This window comes from Maylandia zebra, linkage group LG12, assembly GCF_041146795.1.
Source record: "Maylandia zebra isolate NMK-2024a linkage group LG12, Mzebra_GT3a, whole genome shotgun sequence".
Classification (NCBI taxonomy): Eukaryota; Metazoa; Chordata; class Actinopteri; order Cichliformes; family Cichlidae; genus Maylandia; species Maylandia zebra.
The window spans coordinates 34256054-34279156 of record NC_135178.1 but is presented as its reverse complement, the minus strand read 5'-3'; the positions used below and the strand labels follow the sequence as shown (position 1 = coordinate 34279156).

The window sequence follows — 23103 nt, the reverse complement described above, 5'->3', positions numbered from 1 at the left end:
GGAGGTCTGGACCTCTTTGCTTAGGCTGCTACCCCCGCGACCCGACCTCGGATAAGCGGATGAAGATGGATGGATGGATGGATCCAGGCATCCATGGAAATCGAATTTATTATCTCTCTGTAGTTAGAAGTTAGCAGGGAGGTAGCTCGCTAGTTTCCATCTAAATATAATATACCATGTCCTGACTGAAGGATTTCTGAAACAAATGAATTAGTGAATGTTTGAGTGGATATGCTAATTGATTAGCTTCACTTTGACCAGTTAACATGATACATAAAACTAACCTATGTATATGCCATCATTTGCTTTCTAGTGTTTGCTCTCCAAAGCTAGCTGTAACTTAGCTATACAATATGAAGCTGGCACTAGAAGCTTTGTCACATCCAGTGATGGGAATAACGGCGTTACTAACGGCGTTACTTTTTTCAGTAACAAGTAATCTAACTAATTACTATTTCTATCGTTACAACGCCATTACCGTTACTAACAAGAAAATGCGGTGCGTGCGGTCGCGTTACTATTTTTCAACAAACAGACAGTTGAAGCTGTCTTCTGCTTACTGCATTTTATATCAGTTGCATGGAAGTAGCTGTAAGTAATCTGGGCGCTACAGCTTTAAGCAGCTGCGCGCGCTCCCATGGACGGTAATCACTTTCTGCCCGTCGATCACTTTTTGGCACAACACCTGGAGTAAGTGCAAAACAATCACATGAGTGCTGCTGTTTGGCTGAAGAAGAATAAAGTAGTCGTCGTAAGCCAATCACACGATCACTTCAAGACGCCAAAGCAACAAGGTGATATATACCAGTTTTTAAATTGTGGTGATAGGCCACGTAAAACCAGAGTCATGATAAACAATATATACGCGGCGTTTTTCCTGAATAGTTTTGTCACGTTTACTGTCTAAGGACAGCGCTAGCAAGCACTCTCTGCTTATGACCAAAAAATAAATAAACAAATCAAAAAACCCTTTCGTGTTGGTGGAAAAATGCACCATGTCGACCAATCAAAAATGATATGGCAACATGACATTTGGTTGTTTAGGAAGACGGGGAAGTTTTAGGAGTAACTGTGTGTGTGACAGAGAGAGAGCCGAAAAAGAGAGAGAGCGAGTTTTGAGATGTGAGAGATTTGTGACGTTTACTGTGTTTGTAGTGTGTAGTTAATGTGTTGTCTTGTGTAGTTAGTGTGTAGTGTTGTGGATAGTTTTGTGTTGTGTGTCAAAACAATGAGATGACTGCTGTCTTCAGGTAGAGAACAGGAGTAATACACCTGCTGTCAGACCTGCAGGTATGGGATTTTCTCCTTTATAGTGGACAGAAATAATTTTTTTGGAGTGGCACAAATAATTTGTTTGGCATCTTATTTAATGCAGAAGACCTGATTGTTATGTAAATAGTTAGGGTAAAAGGTAAACGGCTGCAAATAACTTTGTTTGCAAAACTTGTGCATAGGATTTTAAAATTGACAATTTATATTTGCATTTAAAGTTATGAAATATGATTCAATAAACATGTTTGTGGTTGTTACAGTAAAAAATATTACTTTTTCTACTCGGATTTTATGTTTTTTGTCTGATTTTAGGTCAATTGAGTTAATACAGTAAGTCAAAATGAAAACAATTGTAAATTCAGACACGTGAGGTTGTGCTGAAAAGAATGACATCAATTTTTAACACCAGTTTGTAAAGATATGACCAATTATACCCTGGACCCCAGAAGGTTAAACATTTTTTTTAAAGTAACACAATAGTTACTTTTCAAGTAATTAATTACTTTTAGAATCGTGTAACTCAGTTACTAACTCAGTTACTTTTTTGAAGAAGTAACTAGTAAGAATAATTAATTACTTTTTCAAAGTAACTTGCCCAACGCTGGTCACATCCAAGCTAATGCTATTGTCATTATTCAGGTAGTATTCAACATAGTGATACATGACAGAGCAACTTAATTGTGCAAGGCAGTCTTGTGCATGTCTCAGCAATGTTTTTGTCAATGCCAGCTGACAAATGTGAGCAGCGGTTTACTGACTGCAGTTCACTTAACAGCCACGGGTTTCATTTATATGATGGTCTGAGGGTACACTGAGCTTTCTGCTTCGGTTTTCAGAAATGGTGGCTGAAAATGTCCCAGGCCTCTAAGCACTGTAATATGACCAAACTACATTAAACAAATAAAAGCGATTACGGATAAGCACATGGGAACATTGGTGCATTTTAAACTGGAAAAAGTAAAACCACCTGAGACTTGAGGGTCTAAAATTTGCTCCAGTGTGCTCTGCCAGCCCACAGAGCTTTACTTACTGATACTAAACAAAACTCACTCGCATGCAGATGCAAAACAAAGTAGGTGTTTATTATAATGGCAAACATGACAGATAAAAATAGACTTTGAAGAAATTTCTACAAGCCCGTCCATCACAGTGATGAATCATTATCCTGCGGCTACACATTGAAAAGAGAAAAAAGCTATTTTTCAACACATCTGTATGTCCAGCAGGGACAACACACATCTGTGTTAGTGTTAAATGCAAATATGTCTTCACTGCCGGGTGATAAATCTCCTAAATGTCAACTGTTTAGTAACACAAAGAAACAGCCTCGTTATAGCCTGGCATGCAAACATTTTGAGTTAATTGTGTTTTGAGAATTTTCTCAGCTCACAGAGCAGCAAGTGAGACCCAGCTGAAAACATGAACAAGTGTGTTGGTTTTAACACTGATAAATCCATTACACTTCTGTAAAACATCTCTGAGCATTCAGATTCTTCAAGAGACAACTAAGGTTTAAATGTGTAACCAGTTACAGTGCAGTCCAGAGGTTTTATATTTATATTTAATTCACAGAGAAACACTTTCAGATGTTAATTACCACCACTGGTCCCCCCCGCCCCCCCCCCCCCCAATGCTCCCAGTGAGCTATGGTTTACTCCGCTAAGATAAAGGAGTGCAAGATATAATTAATTAACTCCATCACATGTCCCTCACCATCTAGCATTTTGACCGTTAGCTGGAGACAGTAATACTTGTTTTGCTTACAACAAGCTGGAGTAACAACTGCCAAGTTGATTAGTTCTAACCAGAACGTGAGGCAAGCAGAGAACTGGTTTGATGCTGCAGAGCAGAGCAAGGACTATTTACACCAAGATAGTGGAGGTGGAGTCTGTGCATAGGATGACGAGCTTAGTGGAATGGTAGCTGATTATTGCTCCATTTTGTATTGGGACTAAGTTTATACATGGTATTATTCTATAATAACTATTTATTCAAAATGTGTACTACTCAAACAATGTTAGTGTTGGGAAGAGTTTAATTAGATCATTAGAGAAGGGTGATTGGACAAAACAGCAGAAGCTTAATGCAGTGAAAAGTGACAGATGAAGCTCCAAGAATTAAGGCCAAACACAGGCTGATATATTAATGAAGAATAGTCTACCAGAGTGCTAATATAAAGTCAGTGGCAGGTTTCTCAAACTGTGGGGCAGGCCCCTCTAACAGGACTTTAAATCATTGCAAATTGGGTTTGGCTGACCAGGAACAGAGTGAAACTCAGTTGAATAGATGAATTTGTGGGGGTAAAATTTCAAAAGATTACAAATAGATTGTTAATGCTTTGGTGATCTTTATTTTACTAAAATTGAATATTTTTATTTTTGATTGGCAAAAATTTTAGCTATTGGGTATGCTGGTTGGGTATCCCAGAAAAATGTTATCTGTAAAATCAGCACATTTACGTCAAAAATATTTGAAACGCTTATGTTTTTAGCATTAAATTAAAAAATATAAAATTGTAATCCTAAAAAATGGTAAGACAAAATAACACATCTTGGATTATTTTGGGGTTAAGCTAAATGAAGCCACCAAAAAAGGAGGAGCTGGGGTGGAGGTGGGTTGGTTAAGGCTAAATTTTGTATTTTAAGTAGGCTATATTGGATATGTCAACAATTATCAGATGAGCCATCAGTTGACCTGGACTGCCATTTGATCAACATTAACATCAAATATAATATATAAAAATACATAAATAAAAATCAAATCAAGTGGGAATTAGGGTTTGCCATATATACTTGTACATATGATAAACACGATGATTAAAAATGAAATATTGCTATCATATTTATATTTTTCCTTTGGGATGCATGTCGGTGTAAAACAGACATAACAGGTGCTAAAAAAATTCACTACTTGATTAGCCTGTAACACCCAACCCATCAAAAAATAGCCTGAAAATTCTTATTTTTTTGGAACTGAGATGTTTATTAACCCTTATAACAAAATTCACAAAAGCTTTATTGCTATATCATGTTGTTAATGATATATTTATTATATATTTTTTGTATCACATTTGATACATTGGGCGTCTTTGGCAAGTTTTTGTTAACAACAATGTTAATTTTAGACAAAAAAAAGAGTTTTGTACATAACATTTTGGAATTATGACAAGCATCAATCATGTTGATGAGCTAGAGGTCTCAGAAACTCATGTATCAAATATGATGCAAAAGCATCATAGGGTTAATAATCAAGTGGAGAATATATAATATCATGATGTCCCTCCCCAGTGGTATTATAATCAAGGAAAAAAAATATTTAACACGATTAATGTCTAGGAAAACTTCTCGCTCTATCAGTTATCTCGGTTCAGGGTTTTTCGGCTTTTCCACTGAAAAACATTAAACCTTAGAACATTTAAATGCCTCAATGCTCTCATTATTGTAGCGCTTACGTGAGTAATGGAGAATTTTAAATGTTTAACTGGGCTGCTGGAAAGCCGGAGAAATCAGGCCAAACCACCAACAAGGGATTGTTAGATGCCAGAAACAAATGACAGAAATTAAAATTTAATTCCTCCATAAAGTCGGGCTCTGTGATGATACACTTTCAATCGGCTGTAAACCTTCTGTCCTCCGATATACAAGCGTGATTGTGTCCATATACAAATACAGGCCTTACTCATAAACAACATCAGCCACCAGAATGAGACCTGAATTGTGAACTGTGGAGATCAAAGTGCTTAGCAAAAATATCCAACTTTCCCTAAAAGCACTAATGACTCCTTTAAACACCAGTGCGGTAAACACATCAATCATAAAAGGAGTGGTTATTAATTTAGTCCATTGCTGTGGTTTACACTGCACTGCTTTTGTAATATGTCAAGGCTATAAGTGGAAACGCAGGCCATTTATGATCTGATTTTTTTCCTGATTCATCACTCATTGCCATCACAAAACTTAAACAGTATCCTGTATCTCGACACCAGTTTAAAGCTGAATCGAAAGCACTTCCAAGGCCTCGCTGACATAAACAAACTGCTCCTCTGATGATGGATTCTGTTGAAATGACACACAGAGGGGAAAAAAAATGACAGAGAAGAAGAAAAAGTTCAGAAAAAGAAACAGTCAGCAGAAAAAAAACAAACCGGAAAGAGATGGAGCTCAGAGGAGGTGTGCAGTGTTTTTTCTTTCCCTTTTTTTAGGCTGATATAAAGAGCCATCAGTCTTCAGCTCCAAATGTTCCCATCAAGTAAACATCAATAAATATGTATGAAGGGGGAGAGGGAGGCCAGGAGAAAGTGAGGGAAGCTGTTAGAAATCAAAGTGAGAGATGAGCTTTTATTACTAGTGAAACCATACTGGAAGAAGAAACTAAACCTTACAATACTGGTAGTAGAATCTAAAGACTCAAATCTGCAGAGGAAAAACAGAAATCTGTAACTTACCCATCAAATATGCATCTGTCATTGGTGGCTTTGTCAACATCAAAGTCAACTCTGTTGTCATTACATCAATACTGATAATTTGCTTTTTTTTTGAGGCAACGAGTTTCCATAATTTTTAAAAGTTAAAACCAACTATCAAATTTAACAGTGTTTGAATGTTGTTAGGGCAGTACAGCTGTTGCACCAGATGGTGGATTTAAAACAGGGACCTGCTTGCTGTGAGGTGCAATGATCAGCACTGTGTTGTCTCCCAACAAGAAGGTCCCGGGTTAAATTCCAACATCTGGCCAGAGGTGTTCTGTGTGTTTAGGTTGTTTCCAGGTACTTCGGCTCCTCTCCGTAGACCAAAGATATGCAGTTAGTGGAGTTAAACTATGATTCTAAATTGGCTGTAGGTGTGAATGTCAGTATGAATGGCTGTCTGTTTCTCTGTGTTGGCCCTGTAGGTTGTACCCCAACTCATGGTCTATGATAGCTGGGATAGGCTCCAGTCCCCCTGCAACCCTGAATTGAATAAGTGGACAAAAATGGATGGATGCTGTTAAACTTCATTTCAGAAGCTAACATTTTAATCAAATCGATATTTAATTGAACATTTTATTCTTCCCTACAACTTACCTTAACCCTACAACACTAACATGAGTTTTGTAACACTATCACTTTCAGCCGTTAGTGTTCTACGTTTAATCTTGGATATTTGATGTCAATGAAAAATTTCACACATGGGGTATATTGAGTGCTTGTTTACACTTTAAAGACCTTTACAGGATGTAAGAAACTAATACCAGTTTTGCATTATCAGCATGTCATGACTTGTAGGGATAGTGGTAGTTCATAGAGCGCATTTTTGTGAAACACCTGGCCAAACAGAGCCCACAGTGATACACTATGATGACTTATGAGTTGGTGTCCAACAGAAGCTTTTCTGATTTGCTTTACTTTCTATTATCACAACTTCATTCATATTATGAACTTAAATATAAAAGATAAGAGATGAGATAAGATAAGCTTCATTGTACTCCACAGACCACTGGGCTTTCGGCCTGTGTGCCGGAGAGGGCACTCTTCCACAAGTGGACAGAAGAGTTTTTCCCTCACCAAATATAGCTAATATAGCGATTATGTTTTTGGAAGTCAACATGATTATATGTTTTCGTTGTATAATGGGTTTTTTTTGGGGGTTTTTTTGGGTTTTTTTTTTTTTTTTCCTTCTTTTCTTTTTTCTCTTTTCTTTTCTGTTTTGGGGGAGTACCTTTCGATCTTTGGCTATGTACAGAGATTGGAATTATATAAGGTCGTACATCAATGCCCTGTAAGGTAACTAAAATAGTGTCATTTAATGCAAATGGTCTGGGGAGCCATATTAAAAGAAGTAAAATTATGTCAAAAATAAAAAGAGAACAAATAGAAGTTGCCTTTATACAGGAATCTCACTTATCGAAGCTCGAACATGATAAATTAAAGAAATGGAAATTTAATCAGTATTCCTCTTCCTGCCCTCAGAGTCCTAAAGGGGTGTGGTAATTCTAATCTCTAGTAGGTTAAATTTTGAATGCATCCAAGAAATCAGTGATAAGGAGGGGAGGTTTGTGTTAGTCAAAGGGTACCTGGAGGGTATACTGATTACTCTTATAAATGTATATGCTCCCCCAGGATCAGAGATAAAATTTTTCAAAAAGGTTTTTGAATTGATTGTTGGAGAGGCACAAGGTACTCTGATATTGGGAGGAGATTGGAATGTTCGCCTCAACCCGTCCTTGGACTCATCAAACCCACACGCTCCGGGATTGAATAAAACAACCAAAAACATCAAATTAATCTTAAAGGACGTAGGGCTCATAGATATATGGAGAGAACTAAACCCCAACAAGAAGGATTATACCTTTTTTTCTCACCCTCATTCATTTTATTCTAGATTGGATTATTTTTTTATGTACCAAAAAGATTTTAGCAGGGTGATCAATTGCAGGATAGGAGTGATGGATTTATCAGACCATGCCCCATTGTACCTGGAAGTAGTGCTTGGATACGAAAGAAGAGTTACATTCTGGAGATTAAATACAAGTATTCTAAGCACGATGAAAGAACAAATTAGTCAAGATATAATAGATTATATAGCGGAAAATAATAATGAAGAAGTTTCCCCAAGTATTCTATGGGACGCCCTAAAAGCAGTGATAAGAGGAAAACTCATAGGTTACAGCGCTAATTTAAAAAAGAAGAGAAATGAGCATTTAAGAAAACTCCAGACACAACTACAATATCTTGAAGATGCCCATAAAATAAGCGCAGTTACAAACTTACAATTAGAAATACAAAAGAAGAAAAACGAAATCGATGAAATTTTTTCAAGTGAAATACAAAAAAATATGGTTTTTTTTAAAACAAAGATACTATGAGGTAGGAGGCAAATCTGCTAAATTACTGGCTTATAAATTAAAAAAACAACAATTAGAAAATACAATATATAAAATAAAGGACCCTCAAACAAATAACATTGTGTATAAACTTGAAGATATACAGTTAGCCTTCCTAAAATTCTACAAAGAACTATATACACAACCTAGAGTGGATATTAAAGGTATGATATCTTTTTTAGATTCATTCGACTTACCAAAGTTGAATGAAAAACAGAATATAACCCTAATCGAGGACATATCTGAATTTGAAATTAAAAAAGCTATTACAAAATTGAAACCGAATAAATGCCCAGGCCCAGATGGATTCCCATCAGACTGGTATAAAGAAATGAAAGAGGTACTGATTCCTTTGATGAGAACATCATTCAACTATATTTTAAAGACGGGAGTAATTCCCCCATCTTGGAATGAGGCTTCTATCTCTATAATAGCTAAAGAAGGAAAGGACAGGCTTGACTGTGGAAATTACCGCCCCATTAGTGTTCTTAACCAGGACTTTAAGATATTTACATACATTCTTGCCAAAAGAATTGAAAATATTCTTGTTCAGATAATTAGTTTGGATCAGACTGGTTTTATTAAGCAGAGACAAACGCAAGATAATGTTCGCCGAACACTACACGTTATTGATTATGTTAGGAAAAATAAAATTCAGATGGTCCTTATGAGCTTAGATGCAGAAAAGGCCTTCGATCGGGTTAATTGGGAATTTTTATACAAAGTCATGGATAAATTCGGATTCCATCAATCGTTTATCAGGATTATACAAGCATTATATAAATCACCAAAGGCAAGAATCAAAGTTAACGGGGCGCTTTCAAATGTTTTTAACCTACAGAGAGGGACACATCAGGGTTGTCCTCTAAGCCCCTCACTCTTTGCTCTCTTCATAGAGGCCCTGAGTCAAAGTGTAATACAAAGCAATACTATTGGAGTCAAGATTAGGGGTCGAGAGCATAAGATTTCCTTGTTTGCTGACGATATTTTGATTTATTTGACAAATCCAAACACTACTTTCCCCAAGCTATTGTCACTTCTGGAGATCTTTAGTTCAATATCAGGTTATAAACTAAATATATCGAAGACTCAGATATTAACTTTTAACTATGAGCCCAATTATGAAATTAAGGCTAAAGCCAATTTGAAATGGGAAACGGAGCAGATGAAGTATCTTGGAGTAAATATTACTAAAGATCTGTCTAAGATATACAATGCAAACTTTAATCCTTTAAGTTATAAAATAAATGAGGATATTAAAAGATGGAATTTATTACCATTTTTAAATTTTGAATCACGTATAGATACAGTTAAAATGAATATCTTGCCCAGGATGCTCTACCTATTCCAAACACTCCCTGTAGAAATAATTGACAAACAATTTCGGGAATGGGACAAAATAATCTCTAGGTTTATATGGCAGGGGAAAAAACCACGGATTAAGTACCAAACTATTCAGTTGGCTAAAGACAAAGGAGGGTTGGGGTTCCCATGTTTGAAAGACTATTATATTTCTGCTCAATTGAGGACATTAGTGTGTTGGTGTAATGTAGATTATCAAGCGAGATGGAAAGAACTAGAAACAGTGACCTTAAAAGATTCTCCAATTCAGGCAATTCTAGGGGATGTGACACTTATTAAAAAACCAATTCATCAAGGAAACCAATGGATTAACCTACCTTTAAAACTCTGGTTACAATTTCTTAATAAGAATGATTGGATTGAAGAGGTTAGGATTTTAAGATGGTGCGCTTTTGACAGTGATTTTTTACCTAATGAATTAGACGTAAGATATAAAAAATGGTCTGGACAAGGTTTAACGGCATATTGTATGTTTTACGATAAGGGAATTCTTAGGGACTTCCAATCAATAAAAGATCAATACCAGTTAAGTAAAACGGACTTTTTTAGGTTCTTACAAATTAGGCATATATAATTTTATACCTAAGAGAACAGATCTTTTTTCTTTACCTGTTCTGAGTATATTTGTCAAGGCTTATCAGGCTGACACAGGCCTTAAGGTGATTTCAAGATTGTACAAGGGTATACAAGAGGTTAAGAAGTGGAATACTACCTACATCAAAAAAAAAAGGGAAAATGAAACAAATATAGCAATATCAGATAACATTTGGTATGAGCAGTGCGCTTTTCAGTGGAGAATTTCTAGTTCTAATACATGGAGATGTTACGGTTGGAAGAGTATCTGTAGGTTTTTTATTACCCCTGCACAAAGTAAACATTATTTTAATCACTCTAATTGCTGGAGAAATTGTGGGGCCCAAGGAGTAAAACATTTTCATCTGTTCTGGTCTTGCCCAAGGATCAACATTTTTTGGGTATTGATCCACTCTGAGTTGCAGATTATTTTTGGTATGCAGCTTCCCTTTAATTGGGACGAACTTTTGTTTGGATATTTATACTCAGTAAATGTAGATAAAATGTCTAAGCAGTTGTATGGTATCCTGAGTTTGGCTGCCCGTAAAATTATTACCAAGAAATGGCTTAGTGTGAAAATTCCATCACTGGGTGATTGGCATGAGACTGTACATGGGATGTTTAAAATGGAAAGAATTACCTTCATTAAAAGACTCCAGTTTGATATATTTAGTGAAATTTGGGGTAAATGGAAACACTACATCCGGTTAAGGAGACCCGATCTTGTTTGAATCTCTGTAACTATATATGCCACATTTCTGAATCGTTATGTGTTTATATGTATATGTTAGTATGTATGAGACTACAAGTGAACACATATGTAAGTAGGTATGTGTATGTATGCTTAAGAATATGGGTGTGTGAGTGAATATGTGTGTGCGAGTACATACACACTAGAGGGTACACCCGTCTGTTTTTCTTATTTTTATTTATTTATTTTTTTATTATTTACGTCTGTTCTTGATTATATGTTTATTTTGGATTATTTGTGTTTATATAGGTTGTTTAATAAAAAGAGAATAACAAAAAAAAAGCTTCATTGTACTCATAAGCACAAACATGCAACGGAACTGGAAGCACTGCTGAAATCATTCTACTTGAATGAAAGAGTAATAAAATATAAAAATAAAGTAATAAATACATAGCTAATAATCCTAATGACAGCAGCTTTGACAATGGCACAGGTAGAAAGCAGAATAGATGATATCTAGAGGTATTTTAGCTATTGCACTTGTTCAGTGAATGCTTAGAGTTTAATTTGGGTGTTGAATAGCCTGATGGCCCAAGAAGCTATTCTTTAGTCTTCTGGTACTGCTTTTAGAAGGTGGCAAACTAAAGAGTTGATGGCCAGGGTGAGAGTGAACCTCTTAAACATACAGATTGACAACTCTTGTCCTTTGTACAATGAAGAATGGTGGAGCAGAAAAACATAAATTTCATCATTTGATGCATATAATAGTCTGGTTAGGTGCAACTTTAAGAAAAAGATTAGTGCTTATGTTGGGGCATGACTTTGCCTCATGGGCATACTGGTATAATTCCAGTTCACCTGAACGGTACAGTATGGCCTTGGAGGTCCAGGACTGTTTCTGTTTGGCTTGTTCAGCTGAATTTTATCTGCTCCTCTGTCCCATAAAACCTTCCTATTGACAGGCAGCTCCCCATCGACTCTCCCTCCCTCCTCCATATCCAGCCCACATTTTTCTTCCCTATGAGTATTAGTTTATTGAATAAGTGGCATCTGTTTTCCTGGCCCCGTCACCGTAAGGCGAGGTATTTCTCAGTGACGCACAGCGCTGATTTATACGCCGCTCTGACTCTCCCCACAAAAATAAAGCTAAGCAAAAAATTTCCAATACATCCTGTGTCCCCCTTTTGCACACACATACACACACTCCACGCATGCTGTATATAATTAACTTGGCAGATGTTATACACACTCAAACACTTTTACACACTCTTCACTCTCATCCCCAAACTCCCACTTTCTGTCACACACAAATAGTGCCATGATGGAACAATGAGAGTCATAAATCACAGCAAACGCATCAGATTTACTGGCTTCCTCTGGGAAAACAGCAACAACTATCTGACACTTTGTCACTTTGAGGGTCATATTTTTTTCTTTTTACACAAAGTATTGTACACTATAATACAAAAGACATTGATGTGGTGAAGTGTCATCTTTGTGCCAAAAAAGTATTTCTTTTCAAGCTGCCAGTAGGTACAGACCAAAATCTCGAAGCCAAATTCTTGACTGAAAATGGCGTTTCTGGACATATGAGCACTTGGCACTTGCTACCTATGTTGATTATACACGTTATCTCTAGATCGTGCTTTGTTTACAGTTAAAATCATCGCCTTTATTCATTTAAAACTCATTTTAAATTATGCCGAAGTCCTTCTACCTTCTTTAAGGGCTTTGGTACAACACAGTTGCTTACAATGTTGATTGTAAGCTATCAAAAGATTTTGATCCCCTGAGGTTTCAGACATAAAGAAAAGTTTTTGGAGTCATTCTCAAACCAACACTGTGTCCCTTTAGTGTCAGTTTATCCTGCATTACAACAGCCTTGAGACAAACTGTCAAGTACCTAAAACCACTGCGTCTTACCGGTCAGGATTTTGCGGACACACATGCATCTGGAGCAGGATCCTCTGGGTGAAGGTCTTGAAGCACTGGCCACATTTCCACAGGTGCCAGTCGCTGAACTCACTGCTAAGCTGGCTGGTGGATGTGGGACTTGCCAGGACTCTCTGGTTCTTTGACCCCAACTGGCCAAAACTGGAGTCCGACTGAACCCCAACCTTATCCAACAGGGAGAAACTCCGAGGGCAGGGGGAGTGGGGGAAGACCATGGAGCGCATGAGGGTGGAGGACGGAGTGGAGGACGATGAAGAGGATGAGGAAGAGGGTTTGCCGTTTTTGCTGAAGGACTGGAGGGATTCCTGCCTCGTCATGGCCTCCACCACTGTGGCTGGGACATTTACTGGACACAAGAAAAACAGAAATGATTTGGTTTTAAGTAGAAAAAAAGAGAGTCCAACAACTGCCAACAACTGAGGAAAATGATGTAAGTTAATGTTGATGAAGATGTTCTTTAAAATTTTGACTTGGAGGAATAGCTGGAAGGCACTCAGAAGACTAGCAATGCTAACATGGACTGTTAAAGTTTTCAAAACTGCAGCACAGGATCAAACAAGAGTGCAAGACTGGAAAAATATTCTTGGCCTGAACACAAACAAATGGATGAAACCATTTATTCTTTCAGGTGGCCCTTAATGATATCTGTCCCTATAGGTTGGATTGTTGTCAGTGGGCTGGGCTTAATAGATAAAAGTGTCATGGTCCCTGTGCCTCCCCGGCCAGCCCAGTGTGGCCACAAGTGTTTGTTGTTTTTCTCTCACTCTGTCTCTCCTACCTGTCTGCCTGGGCGGAGCTCTGATTGGGCTCCTGCCCTTGGCCCACGCACCTGCAGCTGATCTCGAGCGGATTGCAGTTCTCTGGCTCTTAAGGCTGGGGCTCTGAGCTGTTCGTCGCTGGAATATTGAGTAACTCTCGTTAGTATTGCCTGGCTTCCTTGCGATTCTACTGTTCCCGTGTTTGCCTTCGACTTACCCTCGTCTGTGTAAACAGGTTTACCTGGATCAGCCCTTTTGTGACCCCTGGACCCCGTGAGTAGGAGAGTGAGCTGAGCTGCTTGTGTGGAGACTGTTTGGACGAGGAGCAGAGCGAGTGCGAAGAAGTGTGTCTCCCCAGCCAAGTGATCCCCGGGACCCTGGTGTTTCCCCCCCCTTCACGTGTATATAGTGCACCAGTGTGATTAATAAAGTGTCGTTGAACTGTGCTACCTCAGTCTGCGCCTGAGTCCGTTCCACTCCCGTGACATAAAAGTATGGTTTAGCTGTTTTGATGGGAGGAAAGGAAAGGAAAGCCAGAACTTTATTGTCCTAACTGAGACCAGAGCTGGCTGACCAGCCCGGGGCAAACTGCAGCTCCTGGTATCAATGAATGGAATTATGGGAATTATGTTAGTACAGCGACTCACTGTTTTCCTCTCAGGGAAGACAGAAAGCTGCAAAAGCTATGTTTCAGGGTCAAAAATGGACCTCCAGCATGATGCTACTACAGATGAGTTTTAATTTACAGAACTACTAACATTTCTACTTTAAACTTTGCTTTCATTCCAGAAACTCAAACATTCTAAAATGTTCCCTTCACTAGTTCACTGTTAAATCCAGAATTAAATTTACCAGTCCTTTTCATATAAAAAGTTAGCCCCCATCATATCTGAAAGATCTCATAGTCTTATACTGTCCCAATAAAGCATTTTGTTCTTAGACTGCAGCCTTACTTTTGGTACCTAGAGTTTGTAATAGAAGAATGGGACAACAAGCTTTTAGCTATCTTGAAGTTCTCCCACAGAACCATCTCCAAGTTTAAATTTAGGAGACAGACACCTTCTTTACTTTAGAGATTATATTCAAAACTTTCCTTTTTAAGAAGGCTTACTATTAGTGCTGGTTGAGTTGATATTGAAGCATCCTTTAGTTGTGCTCCTATAGACTCAAACTGCTGTGGGACTTCCCATAATACACACCCTTCCTTTTTCACTGCGCCTACAGAGCAGAGGTGAGCAACTTATTTATTGTTTTATAGAATTCAATTCAATTCAATTCAATTTTATTTATATAGCGCCAAATCACAACAAAAGTCGCCTCAAGGTGTAGAAACCCACACAGATTTAGATAAAATAAGCAAAGGGCCCTAGAGTGATATTGCTAGCACTAGCATGCTAATAATTGCAACCATGGTTGCAGGTTACGATGAAAATAATACATTCTATGCAAATGTTGGCATTTTTTGGTTACACTACATAAGTGTGTCACTTGAATTGAGATTCCTTACTATAACAAGGCCTCTTCTTGATTTTGTGGGGTTTGATGGTTTTACCTTTACCTTATGCTGGTCAGATTGACCAGACTCGTGGGCCAGTTCTGGTCATTGGAGCTTTTTTTCTGATGTGGTTGGGCCCTTATGTTACAGTACAAAATGACTGCTTTGACATGACTGCTATATGGTGCTATATAAATAACACTGAATTGAATTGAATATAGTAAGTGCTTCAGAGAAAAAAAATGAACACAGGAGCTGGCATAATAAATCCATTAGACCGATAGGAAAAACAGATTCTGGATAAAGTGTTGCTGGTGAATACAACAGTCAACTACAATGAGATTAACAGGAAAAAACACATTATATAAAAGTGTGTAAATTAGATTTTGGTTGATGCCAGCTGTCCTCACTTGACCCAGAAGTCAGCTTTGTTCTGTTTTGTGGTCAGACCAACTGACAGACCTGGAGTCCATAACCCTTCATCATGTTTGAAATTGCATTAAGAGGGTTGATTTACTTTAACTCACTGTGGAGGGTTTTGCTTTTCATTCTGTAAAACTGGTTTGCTTGGGAAAACTTGGCATGCAGACTGGGAGGAAGGAAAACTATTGGACAAGTTGTTTTACATCCTTAAACTTAACCAGACAAACCAGTAGATGCTCATAACGTGTTATTTAAGAAGACAAATAGCTTATTTTGTGACTTCTTTAGTTAGACTCATTTGGGTAATTTGTGAGTCCATTTTGTTATTATTATTCTTGGGTACATTTTTCCTTCTCTACCCACGCACTAATGCATAAACAACACTTCTGGCTTTCTTAGTTTTTCTGAATTTCTTCACATCATTTCGATTGCATCATTTTACATGAGTAAACACCCCTCTCTCTGAGATCTGCTGCTTCAGTCGTCATAACCATTTTCCATCCCTCATCAGCTCACCTCTGCCATCAGGCCACCAGGCTCGATTGATCCTCTAATAACCTGATGAGGAGATAATTACACCATTTGTAAGTTGCCCGACGGTGTTATTGACGCCCGCGTTATACGCCGCTCGCCCACACTTAATTCATTTTGCAACCAACATTGCATATACAAAAAATGCAGGTCAATACGGTTTGGATTGCGTATGAAATGCATCATCAAAATGAGAGAATTATGCAGATGCAGCTGGCAACATTGCAGAGTTTGTATTTTCTTTCTTTATGAGGGGTGTGTTCTCTCCTACATGCCCCTCATAAAGATACAAATGGAGGAGATGCTGGTCTTCATCGCACAGAACAGAGTTTTAAAAGCAACTTCTGACACCTAAACTTGGAGTTTCATCTTCCTCTGTATTGTCTGCCTATCCATCAGTTCTGTGTATTCATTCAAACATTTTTCCATGTCATCTTCATTACGAGAATCATCTGAGGCCCTCTCCTCATCCTGTCCTCTTTTCCCTTTTTGTATCTCTCTCTTTGTCATTCAGTTTTACAATATATATGTTACAGCCATCAAAATGTATTATATCTAGAAGTTCCCCAAAAATAAAAAATAAAAATAAAAATCATGAGACTCATCTGTCAAAGGAGTTGGTGTTATCTGTTTGTAAATGTAAATGCAATCTATTTGTGGAACTATGGTGCTTAACAGTGATATAGTTGCTCTATTAAAGGATGAACTGATGTGTTCATATTCTTAGATAACAAATTAGACCACCTTATTTTGCAAACCTTCACCAGTCTATTTGAGATGGATTCCAGTCACTCCAAGTAAGAGCCCAATTGTTTGGAGACAATATCCCTCCCACCAAGGGCCTATCCAATTACCATACGTTACGGTTGTTCCACGATCAACCTTCGGGTCACCAGAACTACTTGCTCTTGGTAATTGGCAACAACAACAGCAAAAAAAAGTAAGAACACTGAGCAACCATTGTTGATTGTGATCAAACTATGAAAGGACTCTTTATTTTGATGACAAGAGTTTCACTTCCTGCACACCAATTAGATTGTCCAAGTTGTCCAGCGCCTCCAGGACAGCATAATTAGAGCCAACATCATATGTGCCATTGTAAGTAGGTATGCTGTGTCTCTCAGCATAGTGTCAAGACTTAGGAGGATTGACAACAAATTGCAGTCAATCTGTCTGTATTAATCAGTGGAAGGACAATTATTTATTTATTATTTATTAAACTTTCACCAATGTACTTGAGTGTAAATACAGTCAAGTCTGAGTCCGACTGTGATTGTTTGGGGACATGCTGCCTGCTATCGGCGAGGCATCTGAGAAGGATTGCACTCCACAGACCATTGCCCTCTCCTTATCCGTCTCAACTGACTTTTCTCTGGTTTTGTTTTTTAATCAGTGTCCTTCTCATGACTATTAACATGAGACAGTGACTGGAGGCCATTCAGGCCCTCCAATAGTTAAGCTCCTCCAGGGTAACCACACGTGCTGCCACAAGAAGATATGTTATGTCTCCCAGCATAGTCTACAGAATGAGGAGATACCAGGAGATGGACTGTCAACATGTGGATAGTTGGACATGGTCATAGAATTGAATATTCTCAGCAGAAGGACAGTTATCTGTTCCTTTGTGGAAGGAGGAACAGGCGGAGCACTGTTACAGCCCTACAAAATGACCTCTGGGGGCTACTTGACTTCATTAGGGTGTCATGAGAGACCAACATCCACGGATTTACATGAAATAAGTTAAAAATAATAAGAATATGCGTCAGTCTTGTACATTTCAATCATACTGAATTAGCAGGAAGTTTGACTCTTGAGAGGCCACCGTTCGTCTCAGAGTGTCTTCCTCTCTTTACAGGAATGAAGTACAGTTCTGATTATGTTGCCAAATCTTTGCTGGGTAATCAATAACCATAACGTTACAGCGATTATAAAGTTTCATAAAATCAATGGAGGCAATTATAAGACTGGTAATAATAATACGTCACATAAAGAAGAGAAGTACGGAGGAGTTTACTGCAGAGGTGGACAAAATCAAAATCATTCTTCCCTCTCCTTTCTTTTCTTCAATCTTTTGCCTCTTTGACTCCTCCACTTTCCCTCTCATTTCATCCATTTTCCTGTTTTTTCCCATCATTTCTCACAGTTCTAGAGGATAAAGGGAAGTTGAAAAAACTAAATAAAGAGCAGGAGCAAAGAAAAGAAAGATAAAGCAGAGTCTTTCTGAGATGTTTCCTCGTCTGCTGGTGCATATGTTGCTGTGGAGCGTCAAGCCGACAGGCTGTGATTGGATGGAACATGTATGAGTAAACAACCATGGGGTGTGTGTGTTTTCCTTGTTGTGTGGTTTGGATCTTGATTCATCTTTAATGTGTCTGTGAGTGCTTGAGCTCTGCACATAAGCAAGAGTATAGAGAAATGTGTGTTTAATGTTATGTGCGTGTTTCCTGTTGTTTGTCGTTTGCCTTTGTGTATATGAGTTTACTTTAAGGGGTCCTATGATGTTTTTATTTATTTTCTGTACTACTGTTACATACTGTGGTGAATGCTCATATTTAACATGGACAGAGTTCCAAATAGTGATCAGTAGCAGGTGTAACGCATTGCAAAGTAACACGTTACTGTAATCATACTACATTTTACAAAAATTCAGTTAACATACTAAATTCAGAAACCACAATACAGTTAAAATTATGTTATTACTTGATTTACAAAGGGTCTTCAGTTATCTGCACTGCAGCTGGAAATAATGAAAGAAAAAAACATCACATGCATTTTCCTTCCTGCACACTTCACCTACAAACAGCTGATTTCAGTTTGTGTGCAGGGAGGAGGAAAACAGTGGATCAGTGTGCCGCTTTTTTGAGGAGAGGGGATATGGACATCCTTTTTATTTTTACTACATGAAAGAATAAGTGCGTAATAGTAAAATTAGGACAGAAATAACTACATTATACTGCTAACACAACACTGCCTCTCTGCAAGAATATGCACAGATAGCATGCTAGCACAGAGCTAGCCAAGAACCCAGAGTGATGTTATAGCTGAGTGTATGTCGACCCGTCCAGAGCACCAGTCCAGAGCCTGATCTTCAGCAGGTAAATAAGGCAGTGATGAGCAGCCAGGCTTGCAGCGTGTAGCCTCCAATTCTGCCTGTGCATGCTTTGAAAGTAGAGTCACTGTGGAAGATCGGTTTGAAGTCTCTTCGGATTGTTGTCAGCTTTGCATTTTTGTTGGTTTTATGTTCATACGGAAACAGCAACAGAACGACTGTATGTGTGTCCTACTGTAGCCTCAGGTTTATATAACGACCTGATAATTGTGCGGCAGTGCATTTCAGGTCATGTTATGGAATAGCACGAAAGTAACATAATGCGTTCTTTCTCTAACATATAATTAAGTAATATGCTGCACTGGTTTCAGGAAAAGTAACCAGTAGTGTCTAATCCAAGACTTGTTTTGTAGCAATAAGCCCAACACTGATAACGAGGACAGAGAATGTGTGAGTCAGTCAACTCAGATTGCTCTAAACAGTTTTAGACAGTTTTTTTCCTGCTCTTTGATATGTATTACATCAATAAGAGGGGATGTCCTTATATGGTCACCACTTTTAAGAGTTTGAACACTATTGTACCCAAACACAGCAGATAGAGCTACAGGACAATGTGACTGCACTGGACATTTCCCAGTCTTATTGTGTTCAGGCAGCCTTTGGAGCACTAATAAAGGTCAAAACTTTAAATGTCTGTTCCACTGAGGACAGCCTACTGTCTCCAGTGCAGTGTTTTGACGTCACAGTCATCCTTTGTGGGTAGAATTACAAGATAACAATGCCACAGAAACTAACTGCTCCAATGCAGTTAGAAGCAAAATGTCTTTAATTTGGAGCAGAACTGCTGCTTTTCATGTTTGCACAAAAGAAGCTTAATCTAATTTCATTAAATTTTCATGTGAACAAACTTTTTTCACTGCAGGGTGGAACAAAAGCAAATCCTCCGGTATTTGTTTGTGCGATGCCAGGGTGTGTATGTGTGTGTATGAATGTGTGTTTGGTACATCTGGACTGCTGAGGACCAGATGCCTTCACATGAATAGAAACCATTCAAAGGTCTCAATTGTCATCCCGTAAATGCTGACAGTAAATGGTCCATGTCAACTGTGAACACACAGGAGGATTTTTAAAAATTTTATCCACTTCATTTATACTAATTAAGTCACTCTAATTAACAGAAACATATTTCTGTATAACACAATTTAACAACGTTGCTGACTATGTTTTTCAGACTGTTCATAGAGCTGAATTAACACATCATCTCTAAATCTGATACTATTTCAATAAAACCTGAACAAATAACACCATGTCATTTGCAGAGCTGTTGAATTTAACTCATTTCATAAATCTGAGGGCATCATGTGAATAAATTAATGAGGAATCTGAGTCTGAAACAACCTTGGAAATAATGTTTTCAGTTCACACTGTTTTTGTTGTCCTAAAACTAATACGTTTCTCATAAATGAATCCCATTTTCTTTCAGTATTCATATTATTTTTATTTAATATTTAATGAAAATCTGAATTTTTTGGAACAAGACAAATTTTCTTATATGTAAAATCCATACATGCATAATTCTCCTCTGGCTTCCTTCTCCAACTCACTTCGCCCAGTGTTGCCAACTTAGCGACTTTGTCACTATATTTAGCGAGTTTTCAGACCCCCTTAGCGACTTTTTTGTCTAAAAAGCGACTAGCGACAAATCTGGCAACTTTTTCTGGTGTTATTGGAGACTTATGACTTTTGACGTGAAAGCACGTGTCGCTCTTACTGTCAACAAGCAGAGGGTGCTACTGTGGGCAGTTTGTTAACAATGTTATAGTTAAAAATATTCTTCTTTTACTGTTACTTTTTGTGGATCACAAGGTTTAAAACTACTTAAACACACACACACAAAGATTGCTTATTTTGGGTCACTTTTGCCAGTACCAAGCCTGGATAAAGGAGGAGGGTTGGAATTGTGACATTAAAAAAAATAATTGCTGAAAGAAATTCAATTTTAGTTCTAAATATATTCGAAATGCATTTAGCGTGTTCTTTACTGGCTTTATGTCTCTTCCACGATGTTATTTCTCTCTCTCCTAAAGCGTCAGTTGCAATTACATAAGCATGACCAATTATGCAAATTAGGTGATGACATCATTTTGTGACTTCTAGTGACTTTTAGGACAGCCAATAGCGATTTTCCTTCCTGAGGAGTTGGCAACACTGCCTTTGCCTACCAATCAGGCTTAAACTTCTCTATGTGTTTGTTAAAATGTCTTATATATTATCAGAACTGATTTAAAAGACCAGCCTGAACAGATGGCCAGAACAATAAAAGTCAGGTTGTTTGGCTGAGGCTCCCTAAAGCCTGTGTTACTCGGTTGCAGACACGAAAAGCTGGAGACCTGACAGTGGAGTGGGGTCTGCTTGAAAAGTCTCCACGAACTAGTCCACATAGTCATAAAAAGAACAACAGTCAGGCTCGTGGATGTCCATGAGTCTAAAATCCGCTTCACATTTTTCACTCAGTTGTTCACAAAGTGGGATGAAACGTTCATATCTTCAGTGCACAATTCCTCCTTCAAACCACGGAGATAATGGTTTTTGTTGTGTCTTTATTTCTCTCTGTCAATCAGTGCTTTGTATTTGTCTCTGTCCCTCCTCTCCCCAGTCTTCTGTCTTTAGTTTCTTTCTTTCTCCCCCCTCTGTCTCTTCTCTATCCATTCTCTCTTTTTCTCTGTCACTAATTTGTTTTTGTTTACATCTCCTCCAGTTTTCTGCTCAGTCAGCCTGTTTATATCTGTTCCATTTAAACATTTTTTTCTCCTGTGGATTTGACAGAGCAAGCCCCTGCAGGGGGATAAAAACAAACTTTGACCAAAAAACCCCATAAAAAACCAAACATGAAAAAAGATGTTTAATCTGTGGAATCTAAATTGAATTGAATTGAATTAGAGGCTCGTCTTTCACAGAGTCGCAGTGAAATGAGATCGTGCTGCTGATTGCAAATTAGAGACGTTTAGCCACAAACTGGTTTTACAGATGGAACAAGTCTTTTACATGCCATCGTTCATCATGGCGGGACTGTGGCAGCAAACTGCAAACGCACACAGTTGCATTACTTGTGTTTACAAAGACCTAAGCTGCCTATGCATTATTTTTAATTTCACCTAATTTAATCAAAACTCAGACATGAAACCTTTTAAGTATTTTAGTAAAATGCATGAAATAACTGGCTAGTATTTGCCCAAAAAAAGCACCTATAAAATAGGGATGGGTGTTGAAGTTTTTCTTGACTTTATTATAATCGTCGATTTTGCTCTTTGATCAATTCTCGTATTAATTCCTGAGCAGTTTCGTGCATTTGTAGGAAAAGTAGATCTGTAGAAACAGAAACGAGGCTTGAATATGATTCAGCAGGGTTTTTCCTGGCCCACAATGGGCATTTGTGGACTAACTACATACCAGTAAGCATGACTCTTGCATACAGTAAAGGATCTGAGTCACTGTTACCTTCTTGATAAACATCTGTTCCAATGAGTTCAAAAGGATAGCGCCTAGGGGGGAATGATCCAAAAGATACTGAAACGATGACAAAAACCCAATACTGTAACAATATTTATGCTTTTTCCTGATAATATGGCGATAATATTAATACATGCACCTGTGCTTTGAGTGAATAAAACCTATAAAAATGGATGGTAAGGATTTCTTCATAACACTGTCAGGGAGAGGGGATTTTTCACAGTTCTAACAAAAAAAAAATCCTGAAAAGGTGTGCAACAGCTCCTTTGGTATGAGTTTAACATCATTGTTTTGCAATGTTCAGCGTTCAGGGAAACACCTACACTGATAAAAAACACTGATAAGCTTGGAGACAGACAATTACGAAAGAGTGGACTATGTGGAACAGGTTCTCAACTCGTCCTGGTTCTCATGTTTTTGTGCAAAAATTCCTCACAGCGTTTTCTTATCTCATGGGGGAGAGGTGAACTTTTGATAAAATGGTGTTCTGCTGCTGCTAAAAACACAAGATTTGGACAACAAGTATATTTAAATTACAATATATAACCTTTACTCTGAAGGCAAACACCCTCCATTTTGGGAGACCACTCTTCCACTTTTCTCAGTTTCACTGCTACTCGCCAAG

At 38.0% G+C, this 23103-nt stretch overlaps 1 protein-coding gene across 3 annotated transcripts in view; it reads right to left on the bottom strand.

Moving 5' to 3' along the window:
* prdm6 (PR domain containing 6) overlaps positions 1–23103 on the bottom strand; it is a 134512-nt gene that overhangs the window by 21331 nt on the left and 90078 nt on the right. For all 3 annotated transcript variants that reach the window (XM_076891164.1, XM_076891163.1, XM_076891165.1), the window contains exon 7: positions 12683–13058. In XM_076891164.1, the coding sequence (XP_076747279.1) occupies positions 12683–13058 (376 nt within the window). The remainder of the gene's footprint in view (positions 1–12682; positions 13059–23103) is intronic.